The following is a 20,084-nucleotide window of genomic DNA, read 5'->3' as shown; positions in this document are numbered from 1 at the left end:
CTTTGTATCATCAGCAAACTTGGGTACATTGTACTTGGTCCCTTCATCTAAATCATTAATATAGATTGTAAATAGCTGAGGCCCAAGCACTGATCCTTGCAGCACCCCACTAGTTACAGCCTGCCAGTGACCCATTTATCCCTACGCTGTTTTCTGTCCATTACCAATTCTCTATCCATGCTACTATATTACCCCCAACCCCATATCTTGTGTAGCAACCTTTTATGTGGCACCTTATCGAATGCCTTTTGGAAATCCAAATATACTATATCTACTGGTTCCCCTTTATCTACCCTGCTAGTTACATCCTCAAAATACTCCAATAAAATACAATTTCCCTTTCATAAAACAATTTTTACTCTGCCTAATCATATTATGAATTTCAAAATGCCCTGTTACCACTTCCTTAATAATGGATTCCAGCATTTTACTGACAACTGATATCAGGCTGACTGGCCTGCAATTCCCTGTTTTCTCTCTCCCCCTGTCGAAATCTCAACTCCGAGTAAGACTTTAAAACACAAGCAGTACCATCAGATTGTTAGTTTGATTTTTACTTGCACAAGGGGAGAGCTGCCTGGACAAAGGCTAGGCCAACATCTCCACCGAACATCAGTGAATGCAGCATATTTATACACTCAAACAAGCAAGCGTTCCATAAATCACGTGTAATGGTATTGTATCATTTTAAACACATTGTCCTTGTGCAAACTCTTAATCAAAAGGTCAGCAGGTCAGAAATATCTCCAGACAAGGTTAGTTAATCATATATTCTGTCAGGAGGTTCTGTCTGAATCTTGTTACCAAAATGATTTACTTACTCATGTCTGATCATCTTGTTACCAAGATGATTAGCTTACTCAATAGTTTTGCTTCTTTGTCTAGCGACAATCATTAATAGTTTATCTATTCTATAGCCTTATGCCTCCCTTGTGCTAGTGAGTCAATTATAGCTGTTATCACATCCTCAATGTGGGTGGGTATTATGAAAGATCTCTTGGTCCTGGACACGTTGTGACACATTTACTTTTTCTTGCTTTAGCTACAACCTAAGCAAGTTTGTTCTTTTACTTGGCCATTGTATTCTACCCAGCATGTTAAGTATAATGTCAATTTCCACATTCCCCCCTTTTGTCCTAACTAGGACAATAATCTAATCAGATCTGGATTCTTCGGAGCCTTTCTAACTCCATGGCTTCTGCCTTTTCTGAATTTTGTTGAAACAGCCAATATGCCATTTTATTGGAATTAAAGGGGATAGGTCTTAATGGAATTCCTCCCTTCGTACGGATGGGCACCTGTGTGCATACCCAACAACTGGAGGCATTAGTTCCCCTAGCATAAGTGTAAGACATATACAAAAAGGTGTTTACGTGCAATTCGGGCATTACAGGTATTATAAGTGTCACAAGGAAACATAGTCCTAATGTCCATTTCCATTTACTAATGGGGTTGGCGATTCCTCTTCCTCGGGTTCTGAGGCTCTTTTGCAGTGCGAGGCGTGGATCCATGTTGGTCTCTCTTTCACCTTTACAGCAGTGTTGGTGGTTAACAGGATCTGGGACGGATCCTCAAATCTTGGGTGAAGGCTACTCTTTCTCTTGAACACCTTTACGTAGACGAACTCGCCGGGCTCCAAGCTATGGCATCTTCCTTCAGCAGGGTCAACTTGGGCTTCTTTTACCTGCGAATGGAAACTAGAAATACATTTTGTTAGAGCAATGCAATAGTTTAGCATATTTTCTTCCATTTTGTGAATGTCCATTTGTTTAGCAGTAAATGGTGCAGAAAAAGGCAATCATTGGGGACGTCCCATGATGATTTCATGTGGTGATAATCCTGTTGTTCTGTTTGTTGCTGACCGCATTACCATCAATGCTAGGGGTAACAGTTCAACACATTTGAGTCCAGTCTCATCACATAGCTTAGCTAACTTATTTTTCAACATTCCATTATATCGCTCCACCAGCCCAGCTGACTGTGGATGATAGCTGCAGTGAAAATGCTGATTGATTTGCAAAGCCTTACACATCTCTCGCATAATTGTCCCAGTAAAATGTGACCCATTGTCACTCGAGAGTTGTACAGGTATACTGAATCGTGGTACAATTTCCTTTAACAAATGTTTAGCGACGGTAACAGCGTCATTCTTTTTACATGGAAAAGCTTCAACCCATTTAGAAAACACATCTATAATAACTAATACATACTTAAAACCCATACATGCGGGTAATTCAATAAAATCCATTTGCAAATTCACAAAAGGTCTTGTTGGATTTGGGTGGGAGGCTGACTGTACCTTCTCCGTTTTTCCTGGATTCATCGTCTGACAGGTAGTACACTTTTCACTAATTTGTTTTGCAATTGCCGAAATACCCGGTGCGTACCATGTCTGTGCGATTTAGTCTGCCATCCCCCCTTTGCCCGCATGTGTGAAAGTATGAACACAGTGGGCAATCCATGGGAGCAAAGATCTGGGTGGCTACCACGTGGCCGTCATGGTGAACCCACACTCCCTTAGGTGTTTTATCACATTGATCTTGTGCCCAGGCTAACACCTCCTCAGTACTGGCCTGTGACTGACAGGCCAATACATCATCCAATGTGGGCGGCAAATCAACGGGTTTTGTGTTTTTAAGAACATAGGCTGACACCTGGGAACCTGTACTTGACAAAGCAGCACCTTTTGCAGCCCTATCATTGCCCAATGCAATTTGGTCCTGATTGCCTGTGTGTGCTTGACATTTAATAATAGCAATTTTACGTGGACACTGGACAGCATGTAAAAGATTGTCAACTTGTTCTGCATTCTTGATCGTTGAGCCTGCGGAGGTCAAGTAACCCCTAAATTTCCAGATCTGTCCATAATCATGGGCAACTCCAAAGACATACCTTGAATCTGTATAAATATTAACAGTTTTGTCTGTGGCCAAGATACATGCTCTTGTGAGCGCGAATAGTTCTGCTTGTTGTGCTGAAAAGGAGTTTGGTAACGACATTGCCTCTACAGTTGAATTGTCCGTCGTGATGGCATAGCCAGTGCGGGAAGTACCTTTGTCATCTCGGAGGGCTGAGCCGTCGACGAAATATATTAAATCTGGATTTTCTAGCTGTGTTTCACTTAAGTCCACTCGGGGTTTGGTGACCAGCTTCTTCTTATCGTGTCCATGGACAGTCTATACATAGCCCAGCCAGAACTGAACACATTTTTGCGCCTTGTTGTTGAATTCGGTAAGATCTGCAACAGTGCAGGGTTCCTCTAACGATGGGCATTGCAGGAGATGTTGCATAGTCTGTGCCTCAGTTCCACATTCACAAGTTGTCGGGCTGGTTGAATATCCCCATTTGCTTAGTGACACCTTTGAGCAACCTACACCGGTCCTATGTCTGTTAAGGCACTTCCAGGTTGCCCAGTTGCAATTAGCTCCTGGGGGAAGGCTTTCATCAAGTAAAATTTCCATCACTGGAGGTTGTTCAAGACTGGCGAGCCGGTCTTTCCACAAGGCAATGCGGGCTTCAGATGAGGTTGATTGTAATGGAACAACACTGTTCATGAAGCTCTTTCTTGACTTTAGGCGGCTGGGTGTAGGTGTATGACAATGCAGAGGGTGTCTCTCATCTGATGTTTGACGGAGTCGCTCTTTCTTGCTGGCTACCGTTCTTCTTATATCAGGGGGAGCGATACCCGCCAGGATATATAGGCTGTTGATGTTTGTTGGTTTTAAGCAGCCTGTGATAAATCGGCAGCTTGCATTCAGAACGGCATCCATCTTCTTGGCATGAGTAGACCTTTCCCATGCAGGGCAGGCGTATTCGGCAGTGGAATAGCAAAGAGCAAGTGCACTGGTTCGCAATGTTTTCGGGCTTGTTCCCCATCTTGTGACCAGCTGGGTTACTGTCTCACAGCAGTGGGGTGTGCCATCCTCAATGGTCGGGAGGAGCGTAGCTGGATTTAGGGTTGCGCATCACTTTATGGTCAAGTTTGAATTGGACAGTAATTCTACCTCGTACTTAATGGTACGTGCTGATGTTAGGTGTTGAGTGGCGTATTTGGTTAACAGCACCTCGACAGAGTGTGGGACATGTAGTACTGTATGATGATTTAGAGTCACAGTTTGTGCTTGTTGTACAGCATAGTAAGCGGCGGCGAGTGCGGGCAGGCATCCTGGCAGACCGACTTCTTGTTGGTATTATAATGCCCTGGTCAAGTAAGGACTTGATTACTGGTTCAATGCCTTGTTCTGCTGCTTGGGAGAGAGGATATTGTGCCTTTCTTGGGAGTGGGACTGCAGGATTGAGGGTAACCTTGTAGGGTTGTGCAGTTAACATCTTTCCGACCTCATTGGGGTGGCTAGACCATACTTGTTTGGGGATTTGACTCAGAAGTTTCTCTACTTCTGGTAGGAGCGGGAAGTTATGGATGTCCAACACCCTTGCCTCAAATTTGCCTTCGAACAGCAGGCTTGTCTGCAATTCCACCCCGTATCCCTGCTTTTCTTCATACTGGACCAAGGTACCCTGAGGCACTTGCCACTCTTTTTCTATTCCTAGTCCTCCCATTCTTTTAACCATTGGTCCCAAGTCCCTTGGTGCATGTCCTTGTGCCACCGCTAGGGTGCAATGTGGTTTACTGTCTTTTTCTTCAAACAGGTCCCATGCTTCCATGGGTAAAAGAACAGCGGCGGTTATGCCTTCGGGACCAATTAAAATTTTCTGAATTTTCAGCAAATATCTGTGTTGCAGAACGGGCTTATAATATCTTTTGTGGTATTTGTCCATTCCTGTCTCATCATAAAAGGCTGTGCAGTGGGGCTCTGTATGCCAATGGCCCAAATGCAATTCTTTCTGGTATTCAGACACCGATCTAAGGACAAATTGGAGGGAGCCTATAATAGTTGACAATGTTTTGCTAAGACCATCTTCACAAATCTGCCATGCGTATAGGACCGGGGACAATGTGATCTGTCGTGGGTGCATACCACATCTGTCTACGGGAACATGGACTTCAAGTCCTTTTTTAGAGCAAGCAATCGTTGCCTTCATTTTGCATAATAAGTCTCTTCCTAATAAATTCACTGGTACTTCTTGAGACAGTAAAAAGGTATGTTGATTCCTGTAATTATCTACTTGCACATTGAGGGGCTCTGACCAAGTCATGGTCTGAGTAACTCCTGACAATCCTACGCAACTGGCACTACTGGCTGTACACGGAATTCCTTCTGCATATTGTTTTGTCAACACTGAATTGGTGGCTCCCGTATCTACCAGAAAAGGAATTTCTTTTCCCTCCATATTTATTATTAAGGTGGGCTCTTTTGTCATATTGGTTGAAACTGCAGGCAATCGTACTAGGGGTAATTGCTTTTGAGCAATCTGCGGGTCAGGTCCCAGGCGTCATGTTGAATAGGGTAAATTTAAACTTTGTCCACTTTGATTCTGGGTAGCATTTTTTGCTCCCCACTGGTTGTGGACTGAAAAATTCACTTGAGGGCGGCTGTGAGCCTGCGCTTGGGTAGAACCGTTTCCCTGGGTAAATTCATTACCTTGTCCCCCATTTTGTTGTAATTGACAGTTTTGACTTTCTTTCTACCACTTCTCCCTGGGTCCCTTTCTAAGAGACACCCCTCGAGACACGTTATTCGGTCTAGATTAAATGTACCATCCGGTGGGAATGGCCTTTTCCCCTTTTTGGTCCATTTTACCCATTTGGGTAAGTCATCTATTGATGTCTGACCACAATTCTGGAGCATGTAACAGGCAGGTGTGCCTTTTTCTGGTGTTTTACTTGCTCTGGCTCCCATTTTTATTGGTTGCGATCCCCTGATCACTTTTTACTCTTTACCAATTTAAGTGTTTCTAAGACCCAACCTCCCCTGTTGAATCCCCTGTTATGTTTTTCCAAGAGCACACAGACAATAGTAGCACAATAATACAAAGCTAAAAAAATATTAGAGATGACAAAAATTGCAAAAACCCAGAGGGGTATACAGATCAAAATTCTTATACTCTAACTAAACAAATAGCCAATTCTCGGTCTGCGTTGTACGCCCCTACAGACTGAGTCCTTAACAGTAAAACTTATTACTTTAAAATCCTGTCTTTCAAGGATAAGTCCTATCTTTCAAGGACGAGCGTCCCTTTTTTTTTTACTTTCCCTCTATTTCAAGGTTATCTCTCCCTTTCTTTCAAGGGTAATCATTTCCTTCCTTCAAGAAACAGGGACCTCTACAGACGTCTCTTCTTACCTTCCTTTCAACAATCTGCCCGGCCTGTTTTCAGGGTTCAGGTTTTCGAAATCTGTCTCCCTTTTCTGTCAAGCTGGAAGAGGAAGTGATAACAAAAATTTCCAACTCAACCCTGAAATGAGTCTTAACAGTACTCCCGCCGAGACAAACAGACTACACTACTGTACTTGTCCAAGGAGGAACCCCTTTGGTGACTAAGCGCCACTGATAACTGGCCAGTTAGGGTCCGTTCTTAGAGAGTCATCGTGTTTTTGTCCGTTTACTCACCGGTAGGTAGTAAGCGATCTCGGTGGAACCTCCAAGTTTTACTGTCGAAATCTCGACTCCGAGTAAGAGCGCCAGGCGAATTTTAGCGCCACCTGGCACGATATTGGGTTGCAACGCCCCTGAGGGTGATTGCGGCGCTAAATCAAGCACTGCACGATACTCTTAAGGCACTAACCCGGCGGCGCAACCCAGTTTCGCGGCGGCGGGGCTCAGCGCAGGTGCTGTCAGTAATCACTTTCCCCGAAACACACTGGCGCCGGCCAGCTCTTAAAGGGGCAGGTCATCAGCCACGGGCACAGAGGATAGCCCTTGTCCCCGAGAAGCCAGCCTCCTGGGTGAGTCGGGGCCTCGAAAAGGTCTGCAACAGAAGTCTGGCGCAGGATGAAGGCGTCGTGGCTGCTGCCTGGGAATTGCGCATTCACTGCAAGGATCAGCTGTCGGTGGTCACAGACCAGCTGGACATTCAAGGAATGGAACCCCTAGTGGTTGCGGAGCTCCTCCGGATTCTCTACAGGCGCCCGCAAAGCTACGTGCGTGCAGTCAATGGCACCCTGCACCATGGGGAGGTCCGCTATTGCAGCAAAGCCCTCTGTGCGCTCCCGCTGCTTGTCCAGGGTCATTGGGAAGGAGATGTACTGCCGCCTCCTTTTAAGCAGGGCATCAGTCACTTGACGGATGCAGCAATGCACTGCAAACTGCGAGATGTTGGCTATGTCCCCAGTTGTGGCCTGAAAGGAGCCGCTTGCGTAGAAGTTTAGGGCAACAGTCATCCTCACAGCCACCGACAGAGATGCCCTGCACCTTATCTGAGGCTGTAGATCTGGCTGAAGCAGTTGGCACAGCTCGGTCACCACCTCCTTTCTAAAGCGCATCCTTCTGATACACTGCTCCTCCGACATTTTTATGTAGGAAAACTGCTGTCGGAAAACCCTGGCAGCGTAAGGTCTGGTGTGGCGACGTCTGTTGGTCCTCCTCCGTCTGGCCATGCCTGCCCCTCTCTCCATGCATCTCTGTGCCCTTTCTAGATGATTCAGCAGCAGGACGTCCCCCTCCAATGCAGCCCCCATAATAAGTGCGCAAAGAAAGTTTTGTCGTTGGAAATGCTCACCAACAGCAAGGTGATGGTCAGAAGGCTGAAGTTCCTCTGCCAGCGCTGGCTCAGTGGTGAAATGGCTCGCAGTGTGCAGCCCAGCAACTCTCTGTAGCTCTCGAAGAAGTTGTGAGCCAAAAAGGCTGCCGCTTTTAAACCACACCAGTGCCCTTTAAATAACGCCCCCCCAGGCCGAGAGCGATTGGGTAAGGCTCCATGTAAACTGTCACTATTAGCGCCAGGCGCTACGGAGGGGGGCGCCATTGAATTTCCGGTCTGGGGCACCCAAAAGGCGTTGCACACTCAAATGACATCATAATCTGCCTGCACCCATGAGCGGACGCTAAGATTTTGCGCCGGCGCTAAATGCATGCTCAATATGGGGTGAGGCGCTAGGCTCCCTGCGCCCGCCCGGAAATTGGCTAGCGCCCCACTTCTCGGCCTCTTTAGGTGTTAATCGGTGGCGTTACCAACCGAATTTCTCCCCCTAAAACACAAGCAGTACCATCAGATTGTTAGTTTAATTTTTACTTGCACAAGGGGAGAGCTGCCTGGACAAAGGCTAGGCCAACATCTCCACTGAACATCAGTGAATGCAGCATATTTATACACTCAAACAAGCAAGCGTTCCATAAATCACGTGTAATGGTATTGTATCATTTTAAACACATTAAGAGTTTGGACAAGGACAATCAAAAGGTCAGCAGGTCAGAAATATCTCCAGACAAGGTTAGTTAATCATATATTCTGTCAGGAGGTTCTGTCTGAATCTTGTTACCAAAATGATTTACTTACTCATGTCTGATCATCTTGTTACCAAGATGATTAGCTTACTCAATAGTTTTGCTTCTTTGTCTAGCGACAATCATTAATAGTTTATCTATTCTATAGCCTTATGCCTCCCTTGTGCTAGTGAGTCAATTATAGCTGTTATTACATCCTCAATGTGGATGGGTATTATGAAAGATCTCTTGGTCCTGGACACGTTGTGACACATTTACTTTTTCTTGCTTTAGCTACAACCTAAGCAAGTTTGTTCTTTTACTTGGCCATTTTATTCTACCCAGCATGCTAAGTATAATGTCAATTTCCACACCCCTTTCTTGAATAGCGGGGTTACATTTGCTACCTCCCAATCCGCTGGGACCATTCTAGAATCTAGGGAGTTTTGGAAGATCACAACCAATGCATCCACCATCTCTGCAGCCACCTTTTTTAGAACCCTAGGATGTAGGCCATCAGGTCCAGGGGATTTGTCGGCTTTTAGTCCCATTAGTTTCTCAAGTACTTTTTCTCCACTGATATTAATTACTTTAAGTTCCTCACTCTTATTAGCCTCTTGGTTCCCCACTATTTTTGGCAAGTTTTTTGTGTCTTCTATTGTGAAGACAGATACAAAATATTTGTTTAAAGTCTCTGTCATTTCCTTATTCCCTATTATAATTTCATCTGTCTCGGCCTCTAAGGGACTACGCTTACTTTTGCTACTCTCTTCCTTTTTACATACTTGTAGAAGCTCTTACAATCTGTTTTTATATTTCTTGCTAGTTTACTCTCATATTCTATTTTCTCCCTTTTTATCAATTCTTTGGTCATCCTTTGCTGGTTTCTAAAACTCCCAATCCTCAGGTTTACGACTATTCTTCGCAACATTCAAGATCCTACTCCTCACTTTCAAATCCCCCATGGCCTTGCCAAACACTGCCTCAGTTATCCCCACCAGCCATACGTCCCCATATGGGTCCTCCATTCCTCAGATTACGGCCAGATTATTCTTTGTTCTCCTCTCCCTCCATTCCACCACTGGTGGCCGACCTATCAGTTACTGCGCCTTCAAACACCCTACCTAAATCCCGCCCCCCTGTGCTTTCAAATACTTAAATGTGCTCCTTAAAATCTATTTTTTTGTCTGAGCTTTTACCTCCCCACCGAACTTTCTATTTTTCCCTTCTGCTTCATATCCAGTCTAAGCAGGCCAAGACAATCTGCTGCACACAAGAAGCACTTTCAAAATTTGTTATGTAGTGGAAGTTATATACAAACAGTTGTGGCTTAAAGGACAGTCAGGACAAAGATCAAACCGTTCCCTTCATTTAAAATGGGAGCACTGGCATTTGAAATTGGAACATGAACAATTAAAACAGGAACACTGGCATTTGAAATGAGCAAGTTCTACATTGTGAGTAGAAATGTATAAAAGGCAAATAAGTGACAATGCAGGAAGTTAAGGGATCCCGCTGAAAAGGAGTAATTTAAATGAAGAGAAGATAAAGTGCTGAGAGACAGAGCTAATATATTTGGTCAGGTTAGAAAAAGAAATTGAACATAGACGAGAATACAACTAATAGAAAGAAGATTACTTTAAGATAAACAGTAAGTCAAGAACCAGTAAATGATATACATACCAAAAAAAGAGAGGAATAGGAGGAGTCACTAGTAAAAAATTCCCGATAATTGAAGGAGATAGCAAATATGATTGTCACCATCAATTATGAATTCTAATGGCACAGAAAAAGGCCATTTGACCCAGCCCACCTCTGGCAGCTCTCTGAAAGAGCTAACAATTTAGCCTCATTCTCCTTATTAATATTTGAAAAAGAAACATTTAAAAGAACATAAGAAATAGGAGCAGGAATAGGCCACTTGGCCCCTCGAGCCTGCTCCCCCATTCAATAAGATCATGGCTGATCTAGGGCTCATAACCCTTCACTCCCTTATCTTGCAAAAATTTGTCTCTCTCCACTTTAAATGTATTTAATGACCCAGCCTCTGGGGCAGAGAATGCCACAAATTTACGACCCTCTGAGAGAAGAAGTTCCTCCTCATCTCAGTTCTAAAAGGGCAACCCTTTATTCTGAGACTGTGCCCCCGAGTTCTAGATTTCCCCATGAGGGGAAACATCCTCTGCATCTACCCTGTTGAGCCCCTCAGTATCTTATATGTTTCGATCAGATCACCTCTCATTCTTCTAAATTCCAATGAGTATAGGCCCAGCCTGCTCAACCTTTCCTCATAAGTCAAACCCCTCATCTCTGGAATTAACCTAGTGAATCGTCTCTGAACTGCCTCTAATGCAAGTATATCCTTCCTTAAATAAGGAGACCAAAACTGTACGCAGCACTCAAGGTGTGGTCTCACCAATACCTTGTACAGTTGTAGCAGGACTTCCCTGCTTTTATACTCCAGCCCCCTTGAAATAAAGGCCAACATTCCATTTGCCTTTTTGATTACTTGCTGTGCCTGCATGCTAACTTTTAGTGTTTCATGCACAAGGATCCCCAGGTCCCTCTGAACTGTAGCATTTTGTAATCTCTCTCCATTTAAATAATGGTTTGCTTTTTTATTTTTCCTGCCAGAGTGGATAACCTCGCACTTTTCCACATTATACTCCATCTGCCAAATGTTTGCCCACTCACCTAGCCTGTCTGTATCCCTTTGCAGATTCTTTGAGTCCTCTGCACAACTTGCTTTCCCACCCATCTTTGTATCATCCGCAAACTTGGCTACATTACACTCGATCCCTTCATCCAAGTCATTAATGTAGATTGTAAATAGTTGGGGCCCCAGCACGGATCCTTGTGGCACCCCACTAGTTACCAATTGCCAACCAGAAAATGACCCATTTATCCCAACTCTCTGCTTTCTGTTAGTTAGCCAATTCTCTATCTATGCTAATATATTACCCCCAACTCCGTGAGCTCTTATCTTATGCAGTAACCTTTTATGTGGCACCTTATCAAATGCCTTCTGGCAATCCAAATACACCACATCCACTGGCTCACCCTTGTCCACCCTGCTTGTTACATCCTCAAAGAACTCCAGCAAATTTGTTAAACATGATTTCCCTTTCCTAAAACCATGCTGACTCTGTTTGACTGCAGTATGTTTTTTCTAAATGCCCTGCTACTTCTTCCTTAATGAAGGACTCCAGCATTTTCCCAACGACAGATGTTAGGCTAACTGGTCTATAGTTTCCTGCTTTCTGTCTCCCTCCTTTCTTAAATAGGGGTGTTACATTAGCGGTTTTCCAATCCGCTGGGACCTCTCCAGATTCCAGGGAATTTTGGTATATTGCAACCAATGCATCCACTATCTCTGCAGCCACTTCTTTTAAGACCCTGGGATGCAGGCCATCTGGTCCAGGGGACTTGTCGTCTTTCAGTCCTATTATTTTACCGAGTACTATTTCCTTAGTGATAGTGATTATCTTTAGTTCCCCACTCCCTGTGGTCCCTTGATTATCCATTATTGGGATGTTGTTAGTGTCTTCTACAGTAAAGACAGATGCAAAATATTTGTTCAGAGTCTCTGCCATTTCCCTGTTCCCCATTATTAATTCCCCAGTCTCATCCTCTAAGGGACCAATGTTTACTTTAGCTACTCTCTTCCTTTTTATATACCTGTAGAAGCTCTTACTATCTGTTTTAATGTTTCTTGCCAGCTTACTCTCATAATTCATCTACTCTCTATTTTTATTTTTTTAGTCATCCTTTGCTAGTTTTTAAAAATTTCCCAATCCTCTGGTCTCCCACCAATCTTGGCAACATTGTATGCCTTCATTTTCAATTTGATACCATCCTTTGCTTCCTTAGTTAACCACGGATGGTGCTCCCTTCTCTTAAATCGTCAACTGTATTTGCTGCCAAATTTATTTAATGTTAATAGTTTGTACTCAAAGTAATTTAGAAGATATTCAAGTATTTAACCCTTACTATGAATGCACTGTGATGGTGTAAATAGCTACACACAATATTTTTTTCTGAACCCATAATTGATGTTATCCAACCTATTACATATACGTATAATAAATAAATTCAAATACAAGTCACAAATGACATCAATCATACATAAAGTGTAGTATGTTGTAATGGAAAATAGGGGCTGATACTGTGGTCCACATCTGGTACCAGCGACCTGGATTATCAGCAGCCCGGGTCTGTTTAGCGCCCATTTCTCAGAAACACAACACTACATGGTTGGGAGCTGCTTGTGGATTAAGTGCCTGTGCACCTGATGTGGTACCAGTTGATTAAGGTCCTGAAGATTATTCAAATGAGGTAATACCCCCTTATTGCATTCAAAGTACCTGAACAGCACTCAGTATAACAGGTACTGGTGGGTAAGTCTGTTCAGCTATGTTGAGTCTTCTTCTTAAAGGTGTTTGGTAGTTATTACAGTTAAGTTGCTACAAATTAATACAGTGATTGTCAGCTTATGTGCTTTCTTTTGGTTTTACCGATGAAGCAATTTATACACTGTTAAAGCATTGTACATTGTCATCAAGTACAGGCTGGTCAAGGTACTGGTTATTGTTGTTCTTGTAAGAGATTGACTAAAAACATAAGAATTTGGAGCAGGAGTCAGCCATACGGCCCCTCGAGCCTGCTCCACCATTCAGTAAGATCATGTCTGATCATTGACCTCAACTCCATTTTCCCGCCCGGCAAAAATCCCGAATTCGGGGGTCTCGACACCATCCCGCCCAAAACCCGCCTCCACGTAAGTTTCAAAGGAGGCAGGCACCCGCCCCACACTGGGACCCGCCGACCCGAGGCAGGAAGGGATTAGTGCCAATTAACGGCCTATTAACAGGTAGTTAACAGGCAGTTTTTAGCCTAATCCCTATTTTGAAGGGTGTCGTGAGGGATTCCCGATGGCTCCAAACCACGCCAGGTTAGAGCAGGCGGGCCGTTGGGTTGAAGGACTTGGAGGGGTCAAGATGTCGGTGTTCAGGTGAGTGATGGGTGCATGAGTGCAAAGGTAAGTGTGTTTGGTGTGTCTAAAGTGTGTAAAGAAGTTTAAATGACCTGTATTTACCTCTACAGCCTTCCATCCTCTAGGCTTCGGGAGTCCATCATTCAGCCGGCACTGAAAGCAGAATGGCCACGAGCTGTCAAAAGTGACAGCCTTCAGCTTTCAGTGCCGGCGTGATTTCTAACTGAGTCTGCGTAGAAGGACTCAGGTAAGGAGTAAGACTGCCAGTGTTTGACAGCTTCAAACAGCTGTGAAGCACTGATATTTCATCTGTCAGCACGTCTTGACAGATGAAATTTCAGTCTGTGATGTCACCTGTTGCCGGGTGGCCCTTAATTGGCCTGCTGAGCCCGCTGGGCGGGCTCAACAAGGTCAATCAAGGGAAAATCGCGTGGATTGGCCACATCTCGATGGAGGCGGGACTAAAACCCGAAAGTTGTAGTCCCGCCTCCTTCCCGACTGCTGAATGAAAATCCAGCCCTCTATGTTTATCTTTCCCAAACAGTTGCTGCTTTGATGTTAAAATACTGCAATCAATGTGTTGGTCAGTTACTGAATATTTGATTCTTTCTTAGAAATGGAGATAAAGTCATTGAGTTCAACAATGGGCAGAGAGAGATCCACACATCCCAGTACAAGCGGAGGGAGTACCCTGATGGAACCATAAAGACTGTATATTCTAATGGACGGCAGGAAACAAAGTACACCACAGGGCGTGTCCGGATAAAAGACAAAGAAGGAAATATCATCCTTGATAAAAAGTGACTGAAGAGGCTTCTGTTTTGTACTGTTTCGAATGGTTGTGTAAGGTCTAGGAAAAATAGATCCAACTAAATTGCAATAGTTGTGTTACAGGGAAACAATCTGCTGATTTAATCCTGATTTCAATTTTTTTTAAAGATTTGCATTCACTACAAAAGATTGAATATTCCATACCCAGGATCTGAGCCATAACCTGCCTGTGCATTTCAACAAATTTGTTAACTTCGATAAATAATGCATCTTTGTGTATGCAGGGAGTGAACTTTAGTTGGAAAAAAGCTGACATTGAGAAATATGTAAGTGACATCTTTGAACGACTTTGCTTTGGATGTAGGGTTGCCAACCCTCCTGGATTGCCCTGAAGCCTCCCATGAAAGATTCATCTCCTACAAGCAACCCAGGAGAAAAATCATAGGGCATTACAAAAATTGTATTTTTAATTTTTGTTTTCAGTAACTGATGCCATATTCTGTTTTGTTAACTCCCCACCCCATTAACAATCTATTTTCTGATGTCAATAGTTCAAAAACAAGAACTCAGAATGATTTGTACCTTTTTAAAGTGGTGCTGTTACCGAATGAGCCCACACAACATTACAAAAACTACTTCCTGTTAGCAATCAAACCACAGCATGTGGGTACCTACTGCAGCGAGCAGTCGAGAGCTGTGAGGTTTTGTAGAGTTTATATTTGTAGTAACTTATTCTGATGCCAAGTTTTACAGCTTCAGCAATGAAATATTAATATATTTTGGCCATAATTTTATAGAATGCCTGTGGTGAAAACCAATTTTTACTTACATGGTTCGTCAATTAAATATTTTTAGTTGTCTTAATGAAAAAAATTGTTTTGTATATAAGGTAGCATAGCAACAGAGACAACTACTGGATAACCAGAACAGAAGAAGTATGAAATTAACACTGCATTTGCTTCTGTTACCCCCAGACTCGACTATTCCAACACACTCCTGGCCGGCCTACCATCTTCCACCCTCCATAAACTTCAGCTCATCCAAAACTCTGCTGCCTGTGTCCTAACTCACACCAAGTCCTGTTCACCTATCACCCCTGTTCTCGCTGACCTACATTGGCTCCCGGACTAGCAACACTTTGCTTTTAAAACACTCATCCTTGTATTCAAATCCTTCCATGGCCTCGTCCTTCCCTATCTTTGTAACCTCTTTGTAAGGATTTTGGGGGTTTCTTTTAAACTGGTTTAAGGTAATCTACCTGGCCAGCAGTCTTTTTGCTGCTGCACTCTAAACCAATTTCGCTACCCCTCCTTTAGTTCTGAGTGGAGGAACTTATAATTAATGATATTAAAACGGAACACGTGGTTTGGATGAGAGAAAATTATCAAGCTTTATTAACTAAAAGAAACTACAATCACAATATCAAACTATCCCACACGAACACAGTAAAATTGTAAAACTATATATTAAGGGGGTACACACGGCAAAAACGAGGGGTACAATGGCTACAATGTATTTAAACAATCTTAGCAATTCCCTTAAATCACCATCCCCCCCTTAACTCCTGCTAGGTTGCCTTGTTGAGAGTCAGAAAATCTCTGCTCACATGGTCCAGCGAAGAGAGAGAGAGAGAGAGAGAGAGCTCACCTTATCGTCCCAGGAAGTCAAGAGCCAAGAGCCAAGAGAAAGAGCTGGCTTCAGCATCTATCTTTATATATCTGGTGAGCCCCTCCCGTCCTGCCTTGCAGGCTGTGTGCAAAATTCCCCTGTGATAGGCTAACTCAAAGTAGTTAGATTGAGTTAGTGATTTTCAGAGCTCCCTTTGCTGAAACAAAAGGGAGATACATCTGCTCTATAGTCCAGTACTGGGTGATTGGAAACCCATTTAAAGTTAACGCTTCCCATTCAAGGTGCAAACGTCTCTTCTGCAGTTTCAGGTGTATCTAAACAAATGCTAATAGCATTCAGTTGCTTTGGAAACAAAGCATTGTCCTTGTCTTCAGCCATGTGGAGACAGCCATTTTATCCCTGGAAAGTTAAAAGCACATCGCTCAGGGATCCTTTAATCAAAAACATGAATCTTCAGAACTGTAAATTATTGCGAATTCTTACATCTTCCAGCCCTACAACTCTCCGAGAACTCTGTGTTCCTCCAATTCTGGCCTCTGTGCACCCCGATTTTCTTTGCCAACAGCTGTCTAGACCCTAAGTTCTCAAATTCCCTCCCAAACCTCCCTACCTCGACCTCTCCTCCTTTAATATGCTCCTTAAAACCTACCTCTTTGACCAAGCTTTTGGTCACCTGTCCTCATTTCTTCTTATGTGGTTCAGTGTCACATTTTGACACTGTGAAGTGCCTTGGGACGTTTTGCTATGTTAAAGGTGCTATATAAATGCAAGTTGTTATTTGCTGGTAACCCTGAGAGACTTGGAGAAATTGTAGTACGGATAAAAATAACTAGTGGGGTAATTTCAGTGATTCTTATAAAGTGATGTGCTGCACTTACAAAAAAAAACACAGTGTACAATATTTAGAAATTGCATAACTTGTGTTATGATACCCACACTTACAATTTCTCTCCAAATAGGGAGAAGAGGAAATCTCCCTTAAGGCTTTTAAATGGAATCAGCTGTGTTCTGAAAAGAGGTGGTAGTGACCCTTGTCATGTCTATCACTAGCAGGAACCGCCTGTAAAATGGGGTCAAAGTGCAGGTGGACAGGACTGTCCAGTTGCATTCTGCACGTCACCAGCAAAACTCAAAATGGCCACCTTAGCAAGGCAGCAGATAGCAAGGCAGCAGATGGCCACACTGTGTCAGTTTGTTTTTAATTTTATTTCTTAACACCAAATAGAGTTTATTAATTCTACCATTAACGATGCTTAACAATGTGCACTGCTTGCTTAATTAATTCCAATAGCCCATTCATTTATCAGTGAGGGCATAAAATCTCTTTTTTTCCCCAATGTGCATTTCGACAAGGTGGCCAGTTTTCTATGCCTGTCTGAGCCAGTTGCTAGGAGGTGCATGAAAGCAATACAGAGATGACTTTCCCCACTGATTTCTCCTTTCCTTCCTGTGGGGACATACTTAATCCTCCCTCAGCAACATTGCTGAGATCAGGAGCTCAGTGCCCCTGCACTTGCTTAAAATCTGTTACATCTCTAACTTTTTCCAGTTCTGGTGAAAGGTCATCGACCTGAAACATTGGGCAGGATTTTCATTGGGCCATGGAGGCGGGATTGGAAGCATGTGGGGGGTTAAAATTGCAAAAACTGGTGGGCGGGCCCAACCCCGCCTCCATCCCGCCTCCAAGCAATTTTCATTAATTCGTGTCTAATGGTCCCGTCTCCGTCCCGCCTCCAAGAGGCGGGATAGGCCGTTAAGGCCCTTAACAAGCACTAAATTGCCTCTATAATGCCATTTTGAAAGGCCTTTGCGATTTTAACCCTTTTCCCACGTGAAACACGCCTGTTCTGAAACACGACGGTGAAACCTGGTGGGAGCACAATTGGATTGCTGACTATCGGCTGCAGGTCAACCATTAAATAGGAGATTTGATCAGCCATCATTTGCAGGTGGCAGGACTTTGTAGTCTCAGGTCTGGGGCAACTTTTAGAAGGCATAACCACAGCTGTGGAAGTTTGGAGCCTGACACCCATCTCCAGTGTGACCCCCTGGGAAACCCCTCTCACCACCTTCACTGAGCGCTTCCTCAACTGAGGCATATACCAGAAGCATGGGAGCCATTTATTTCCTTCCCTTCTGGACATTAGATGAGGACGAAGACCAGCCATGGCACCAGCAGAACCAGGAACAACAGCAGCACCAACAGCAGCAGCACCAACAGCAGGAGCGCCAAGCTGCTGCTCACCCACCTGGAGCTGCACAGGCCAGAAGGGGTCAGCGCATCAAAGCCTGTCGGCGCAGGAGATACCCCCCAAACAGGGTCTACAGACACAGGGTCAGCTACCTCAACATGTCTGAGCAGTAGTGCCAAAGGCGGCTCCGACTTTCGTGAGAGGTAGTGGGTGACATCTGCGCAATGCTGCAACAAGACCTGCAGACCAGAGGACCAGGTGGACAACCTTACCAGTGGCCGTCAAAGTCACCACCGCACTCAACTTTTTTGCCACAGACTCATTCCAGGGATCAGCAGCAGATATCAGCGGCATCTCCCAGGCGGCCGCATACACTTGCATCACGCAGGTAACCGATGTCCTCTTTGCCATTGTGCACAATCACATCCATTTCACCAAGGATCAAGCAAGTGTCACGGCGCATGCGGTTGGATTAGCTAATCTGGCAGGCTTTCCAAGGGTGCAGGGCATCGTTGACTGCACACATGTGGCCCTTAAGGCATCCCATCGCAATCCAGGTATTTTTGTCAACCGCAAGGGCTTCCACTCCCTTAACATTCAGCTGGTGTGTGACCACAAGAAGGAAATTTTGCATGTTTGTGCCAAGTACCCTGGCAGTTGCCATGGCGCCTTCATACTGCGCCAGTCTAGTGTGCCTCCGCTATTCAGTCCGCCAGACCAACTTAACGGATGGCTACTTGGAGACAAGGACTATCCCCTGACGACGTGGCTAATGACGCCGTTGAGGAGCCCATCCAACGAAGCTGAGGAGAGCTACAACTCCAGCCACATGTCCACCAGAACCATAATCGAGCAAACCATCGGTTTGCTGAAGATGGGCTTCAGATGCCTGGATAGATCAGGTGGAGCCCTGCAATACTCAGCAGCCAGGGTCTCCAGAATCGTCGTGGTTTGCTGTGCACTTCACAACATGGCACAGCGTTGTGGCTTGCAGATCCCTGAGGACCAAGTGGTTCATCACATATCTTCCTCGGAGGAGGAGAGCGAAAACGAACATCTTGCAGAGTCCCATCAACCAGCGGCAGCAGTATGCAAGAACATTGCTGCCCGGGGTGCAAGGAACGCACTCATCTTGGCCAGATTTGCTTAGCCTAGCCAATCAAACACTTTTGCCTCGCAGCTTCTTACCTGAGCATCGACAATGGCCAAGGACCAGCGGATTCCTAGCAATTTGACCACCATACTGACAATTGCAAGTAATCCTAAGCCCTCAATGTGAAAGTCCAATTCGCGAAATGACACATGCAACAACTACAACAGTAGCCATCAGATTTTTTATTTACATTATTCATCTGATGGCTTTTTCACAGAAAACATCAAATTTCACCCAAGTGACTACCCTTGTGACTATTTGTGCAGTATCTTTCTCTTACGCGTGCTCCTACGTGGTGCTTCCCCTGTGGCTTCAGCAGATGTGGAGGCCCCTTACTCACTTTCATGCTGCTCCTGCCTCGACACCTTTGGCGGGCGTCCTCTGGGGTTGCGAACCTGTGAGGGCTCGGCAACAGTCTGCTGCTGCTGCGGCTGTGCAGGGGTTGAGACGCCGATCTCAGTTGGGTGTGGACTCCGGTGGGGCTCTGACCGAGGGCTCCACTTCCTTGATGTCTGCCACCAACTTCCCTCTCATGGATCAGGTCCCCCTCAGCACTTGCAAGTGGCTTGAGAGCACCTTGCTGCACATCAGGGGTCCATGGGGACCCGTATCTGCACTGGCAGTCCTACTCAGAAGGACTTCCATGAAGGTCTGGTTTCTCTGTTCAATAGATGACCATCGCTCCTCCAGAGATGCCATTCTATTCTGAACACGCACCATGTTTTCTGCATTCTGGCGACTTATCACCTCCATGGAGGTTGCCATCCTTTCCATGGTGATGCGCCAATAACTCCACAAAGGCTCTGCTCATGTTCGCTATGGACTCCTCCATTCGCTCCACACTCGCAGTGAACCTGGAGACAAAACCTGCCAGAGACTCCTGCATCTGTTCCTGGAGTTCCAGCACCGCTGATCTTATGGCTGGACCCAGAGGCAGAGGGTCGACATGCAGCTGAGCCGAGCTGGCAGAGTCCTGCGCCCTCCGACTAGGACTCTCCACTGCTGTCCCTGTCTCCACAATC

At 44.8% G+C, this 20,084-nt stretch overlaps 1 protein-coding gene across 1 annotated transcript in view; it reads left to right on the top strand.

Annotated features, from left to right (window-relative positions):
* LOC147121625 (uncharacterized) overlaps positions 1-18,141 on the top strand; it is a 273,615-nt gene extending 255,474 nt beyond the window's left edge. Inside the window, 2 exon segments of the mRNA XM_085982020.1 lie at positions 13,932-14,160; positions 14,257-18,141. Of these exon segments, the coding sequence (XP_085838146.1) occupies positions 13,932-14,121 (190 nt within the window). The 3' untranslated portion in view covers positions 14,122-14,160; positions 14,257-18,141.
* Positions 18,142-20,084: the final 1,943 nt, after the last annotated feature.

Source organism: Somniosus microcephalus, chromosome 3, assembly GCF_052327205.1.
Source record: "Somniosus microcephalus isolate GS21.2 chromosome 3, FLI_Smic_1.0, whole genome shotgun sequence".
NCBI lineage: Eukaryota > Metazoa > Chordata > Chondrichthyes > Squaliformes > Somniosidae > Somniosus > Somniosus microcephalus.
The sequence above is the reverse complement of the archived record's forward strand: the minus strand, read 5'-3'. Positions and strand labels throughout refer to the sequence as shown.